The sequence below is a fragment of the Strix aluco genome, chromosome 4 (genome assembly GCF_031877795.1).
Source record: "Strix aluco isolate bStrAlu1 chromosome 4, bStrAlu1.hap1, whole genome shotgun sequence".
NCBI classification, from domain to species: Eukaryota; Metazoa; Chordata; class Aves; order Strigiformes; family Strigidae; genus Strix; species Strix aluco.
The window spans coordinates 98,685,386-98,691,872 of NC_133934.1; the positions used below are offsets into that span (position 1 = coordinate 98,685,386).

General features: G+C 36.4%; 1 protein-coding gene across 2 annotated transcripts in view; it reads left to right on the forward strand.

The window, feature by feature from the left end:
* Positions 1-6,022, forward strand: part of DPH6 (diphthamine biosynthesis 6) — a 223,564-nt gene extending 217,542 nt beyond the window's left edge. For both annotated transcript variants that reach the window (XM_074824522.1, XM_074824523.1), the window contains exon 15: positions 5,705-6,022. In XM_074824522.1, the coding sequence (XP_074680623.1) occupies positions 5,705-5,820 (116 nt within the window). In that variant the 3' untranslated portion in view covers positions 5,821-6,022. The remainder of the gene's footprint in view (positions 1-5,704) is intronic.
* The last annotated feature ends 465 nt before the right edge of the window (positions 6,023-6,487 follow it).

Below are 6,487 nucleotides of genomic sequence, written 5' to 3' on the forward strand. Positions count from 1 at the left end.
CCTGATTTGTTGTGCCTATGACTCACAGTATTTTATGACCAAAATGGCAGAGTCCTATCAGTCTGGATCCTAATAAACGTACCCTTCACAGAGGAGGTTGCAATCATTTGAAATGGTTCTTTGGTATTAGGGACAAGCTGAAAGAGGATGGTTAACATTGGCTTTAGTGCTTCCAGTCCAGGCTGTATTTTCATCTGTTATGTTATTACTTGAAAAAGACATTTTCATTGTTACAACTAAAACTAGTTTGATGCAAGAAGCAAGAAGCCCTTGAGTATAGATGAGTCCACAAATGTAAGACAAACTTAAATGAAACATGATGAATCCTTGAAGATACATTTTTATGAAAGAATTGTTTGCAAGTACAGACATGCAGATCTGAGTGGCTGCTTTGGCAACTGACCAGGCATGTGTTTGTAGAGACCCGAGTTCCAAATGCAACTGCAACGCCCTCTGTAATTTTTTTTTTTTAATTTTGGGGTATGTGTATTTTACAAATAGGCCTGAAACAGTAAATTTGTGGGTGTCTAAATTATGCCAGTTACTTTTTAATTTTTTTTAAACAAATGTTCTTATGTATTTACTATTTAACAGGAAAGCTCATTCATCAATTGTTGACTTTGAAACAAGGGAGAGAAATCTAGACAAAACTTAAGAAATCTTCACAACACAGATTAGATTTGGAAAGTTATGTAGCAAAGAACACAAACAATTTTCATAGTTTCGAAGTCTGGCTTACATAACCACAGATTTAAAGCAGTTTCACAGCCTTATCCAAGTTCATATTGGTCATTTGTCTCATATATCATGGCAACAGACTTCCCCTGCAATTCAGAGCAGCTGGTTAACTCATATTCAGATAAATAACCCAGGCCAGAGTGATTGAAGTGCATCATCAGTATTGCATGAAGGAGCTTTTAGCATCTCTAAAGATGTGCCTAATCTGGTCTGCCAAAAAGTGCCACAGAACTCCCCTTGTTACCAGTCCTTAACAAAACTCAATTACACCCCAATCACCATTAGAAGTCTGCAAATCATCACTATCTTGATATTGGAAATAAGTAGGCAAAGACAGACTGTAACTCACTCCAAACCAGACGGACCAAGGGAAATCAGTGTAATAACCAGGATAAATAATCAGCAGTGGTTTACTTCCAAAGCAAGGTCCGTTCTATCCTCCTAAGTTTAGTTATTGTTGATTTCCCTCTTTTTATGCATATGAATGTTTCCCACCTGAAAAAAAAAAAATATCAAGACTGACTTCAGATTTTATAATTTTGGAAGAAATTTATAAAAGCATTGAGTAGAATGTCTTTGGCCAGTTTTCCCTGGAACTGGTAGGCTTTTAGTATTTGTGAAGATCTAGCTGACATGTTTTCAAAATGGAAACACAATTATTTACAAGATGTTGCCTCCATTTTTACTGTGGTCAGAGCAATTTTGGAAACCCAGTCCCTTAACAGGGAAATATAACCAACGTGAAATAATGTCATCAAGAATAGTAAAGAAAACCATAAGGTACTGCATGAAAAGTCAAGTATTGGACTATGCAAAATGTCCACATTATTGTCATTTAAAATCTTCACAGCTGCAACAAAAATCAGCACAAAATCACATTTTGCAAAGTGACTCACTTTCATGTTCCAACAGTGTATTTTTGTTCACTAGACTTGTTTTTATTTTGGACAGAAAGGTCTTTATTACAATGAAGCAAGCAAATTGTACAGGTTTTGTTTTAAAACCTTATATTCCACTAAATCATTTTATATTAAGTAAAAGTGTGGGGAAAACCCTGAACTGTAAAAACAGATAATTTTTTAAAAGCACATTTTCCTTCCTTGCTATGGTTGTAAACCACAGTCAGCTTGATGTTTAAGCAAGGGAGGGAGGGTCTCCAGTTCCCGTGTTTCACCTTTTCATTGCACTGCCTGATCATTTAAGGCAGAGGCTTCTTCCAGACAGCTTTAATTAAAGTATGCTGTGAAACTGCATATAGATCAATGGAAATGATCCATAACAAGAGGCTAATCATGTATTTGACATGTTCAGTCCAGTTCAATCACCTTCTACCATTTCTGTGGCTTTACATTCATGTGGCAAAGCCCTGAATGTGTATATGTATTTTTTAATCCATCTCATTAGTGACCATATGCTTTGGCTTCAAGGGAGACAAGAACTGTCTGCAATCTGCCAGGGATTTAGGGACATCAATAATTTGTGAATAGTCATGTTGGTACTGGTCGAAGGGTTAAGTGTTCTGCACACCAGGGGCACATCTTTTGGGACTGGAACTCTTAGTCAACTGTTAGGAACCTGATCCCCTGTGACGCATCTTTTCAAAGTACATGCTGTATGTCAGATCTCTCAGCTGAAGCAATGGAGCTTTATTAGCTCAGGGATTTAAAAACCTGCTCTAAGCAATGTAACAATATCTTTTGGTTAAAAAGTGAAGGAAAGATAGTAGTTGTAATATGAAAGTGATTTTTTATGTACTGGACTAAATGTGATCTTCCTTTGTGTTACCATTTTCCTTTTCAATAGGAGCTATTAGATTACCCCTCCCTTGCAAATATCCAGTGACACAAGAGTATGGCAGCAATAATGGGGACCTGATTTTGGAAGCATAAGTGGATTCTGTGGCCTCACCTCATACTGCCTAAATCCTGCTGAAGCCAATGACAGCACAGATGTAAACATCATCTTCCTAATCATTTGGAATGACCCTTTAGGGACTCCCAGGACATTGTTTTATCTATTTCATGTGAAAAGCACCTTTAAGAACAATAGCTTACAGTGTTAGATTGTGCTATGTTATATGGAAGGGCTGCTAAGTCAGCGTGAGAGATCATCAAACTATTAATCTCAGCATCCTGTCCTTACAGAGGAATGGCAGAAATAGACTATAATACCAGAAATTTTGGTGAGAGAGGGAAAGACTTTGAATTATTTTTGTTCATTTTAAGTTTTAGTTATGTCCATATCCCTCAGCTGTACCCAGGTCAATACAAAAATGCACAGTGGTGCAGAAAGAAACGCCATACGGAACCTGTGCCCTGAAGCTCTGCTGGATCAGTTGGGAGTAGCACGGATCCATCTTACAGGATGAAGCTCACCTGCTTTCAGCAAATTTTATGTAGTAATAGTAATTAATGTGGACTGTCACAGGAAATGATTTTTCTTTAATAAACATTCTGTATCAGGGCAGGTTAAATAACTTTAAGACCAATATCAATCATATATAGCTGCTGTTAAAGCTCCAGTAAACACACTCACTGTAACCCTCTGTCCTTTACTTGGTTTCACTTTTAAGATCGACCTTTATAAGTATGGCATGCAACTAAGCAAACATTTCCGTAAGTGATATAAAAGAATGAAATTTTCGAAATCTTTGTATTCAAGCAGTTACATACTTCAGAAAACACTCATATTCATGACTGAGGCTCTTATTTAACTAAAAGCATAACTTGCTTGAGTGAAAAAAATAGAGGTTGTGTCTTTATTAGTGTCACATCATAAAAAATATACAGTTAATATTGGAGGATTTAGAGTAACTTATTATAACAGATAAAACATATATCTGTCAATTTTTGAATTGTGTCAACTATGATTACATAGGCTGCCACAAATTTATTAATTGTACATTGTCTTCTGTGGGACCTTAGAGTACGATTTTACTGTTTTAGAAGACCCAGTCTCCACTTTTCAGGGGAAATTTGCATGAGCAGACTTTTATCCACAGTTTTTAAATGTATAAAAATGCACATCTAAGATAGAATGTTTTCATATCAAACTACTTGATTTATAAGTATAACAAAACATTTAGAGGCATATGTCCCAGATTTTTATCCACGTTTCAATTATATGTGTAGGCTTTGCTGCAGCAGTTTGCACTTGCAATAGAAAAGGTGGTGGTCTTTTGGAAAGGTGCTCTATCTGGCTGTCACCCAAGTCCACTAAGGCACATTCAAATGTAAATATTTATGTCTATTTTGTCCACCTCAAAAAAATTAAAAAATAGAGTTATATTTCCAGATAGCCTCACTTTCAAATTCTCCCTTTGAAAGTAATACCTGATTTTGTTGTGGTAGCTTTTAGCACTGTTTCACAGCTTTTAAGCCTGTGAAAAAAGTTAAAGACTAAAATTATATTTTCACAATTTGAATTGAGGAAACAAAGGAAATGTAATTTTAATAGGGTGGAACTAGTGTTTTTTGAGGTTGCTTGCCCTCACCCACTTCCACTTGATGCCTTCTGAGCCAGCTTAGCTATAAAGTTTCCTGAAGTCAAAATTTAGAATGAAAATGTTAACTGATGCTTAATTATCGGGTCATTGCTGAATATCTGCAATATATAGACACACAACATGAAGTCCTTTGACTTTTGAGGTGACTGTTGATATTTGGCTCACCCTTGTCTGTTTTCACCTCTGATGTCAATGATGTTAATACAAAAGGAAGTCAGCAGAATTTCAGAAGACTGGTACTGTCTTTGCAATTTTTTGTAGGTAGCATTGCCAGTATTACATTAATTTGTGCTACTGCTGCCAGGTAACAAGAGAGAAGAGTTTTGGCTTCAGCCAATACAAGTGCAAAATTCCTGTTTTGTCCTGGATGAGGTAACACTTTGACTGAACTGCCTATTCACAGTTTCACGGGCAGTGATGCCAAAAAGAAAAGCTCTGACAGTCTTCAGGTTCTGCCCTCTTTACACCGTCTCTAGCCAAGACTGTTTAGTGTTATAAAGAATTGCCATAATCACAGAAGCTACAGACAGAAATAACTTATTGAAACCAAAACCCATGCAGGTCATACCTTACCATTAGGAAACTGTCTTTTGGAGGGTCATTTGGAGGGTTTTTGGTAGTCTTCTTTAACGGTTCTGTGTGGCTGGATTTGTAGCATGTCCCCTGAGGCAGCAACATGACCAGAAATGTCTTGATGCTGAGTTTACATTTTCTATTCTTTTGTTTTCCATATTCTCTTAATTAGATCTTCTCCACTATTAATTCTGTTCCCATAATGGACTTTAAATTTACAAACTTCTGCCACACATACCAGTCCCTTTAGAGCTCTTTATAGCCAGATTCTGTATTTTTAGCAGCTTGAATCTCTCTATAATTCTAGATATGCAGTCATGTATGTTGCCATCCCTGGACTTCGTCCATTATATCTTCAGCGCAGCATACTTCCATTGATTTCAAATGGAAATCATGATCATAATGTTTTTAAAAAAATGGCCCACTTTAACTTCTAGCAGATTGATGCACCACAGTGGGACTTGAGAGCAGAATTTTGTTTACAGACAACTATGTGCTGATCATCCAAATATCAGAAATGACAAAGAACTGAATTTCAACTGGCCTTTAGTTATTTTTACTACCTGCACTTAGTTTCAGCTTGCTATATCTGTAATCAACAGACCACTCACTCACTCAAGGTTGAGAAACATGCTTTTAACTGTTTTGCTGAATTTTATGGCCTTAGGCAACATGTAAAGTTAATCTCAAATTAGTCGACAAGGAGGTGGGAGATGATGATTCTTCCTTCTACATAAAGTGAAAATTTAGAGTTGCATTTCCCTTGCTTTTGTTAATTGCTACTCCACAATAATTTCTAAAAATGTATTTAGAAGTTATTTTTCAGAGGTAGGACACAATAAAAAATGAGACAAAGAGGATTCATTAATTGTTTTGTTTCTATTTTAGGACTGCAAGAACACCTTGAAAAATATTTGGGCAAGAAGACCCCAGCTCTGATTTTAGTACCTGTGGTGGATTTACCTGGCAAGGAAGTTATGCATGTAATGTGCTGGCTAAGCTAGCAATTCAAAAGAACTGAGTTGATATCAAAACACACTTTCCATCCAGGAGAGAACAAAGAAAAAACCTGATCATAACTGTGTTGGATACTTTCATTAAGCAATATTGTTTGATTCAAGCAAAGTCATATTTAGCTTGTTAATGATGCCTCATGATATGTGACAGAATCAGCTTTGTATGAACAATAAAGGTTTCTTTTCAAAATATTGTGCTTTCTTCTCACTTATTTTTAGATATGTTCTGGTAATAGCAGGTGGCTCTTGGGAGATGTCAGTTGCTCTGATCACATCAGTTCTTTTGTTTGATATATTTAGGCCTGGTTACAATAAGCTGATTGTAACTTCACATCTTTTGGATGGAGGTGAAACCAGAACATTAGCTCCAATACTGTTTTAAAGACTTGATTCCTTCCAATTTTATGTTGAATTTACTGACTTCAGGTCAACTCATGAAGACCTTATTTTTGGCCAGATTTTAACCCTTTTCTTGAACCAGTGAAGAATTATTCAGAGGGGTTTTCAAGATGCACATTTTACCAAAGCAAATAATGGAGATGAGGGACAGACTGTAGAATTTGCCATCCTGCTTTCTGAGGCAATAGTGGGTATCATCGTGCTTTACATCTGGTAGACAGCTCTTATTAAAGAGCTACCAGTATTCCCCAGGGCT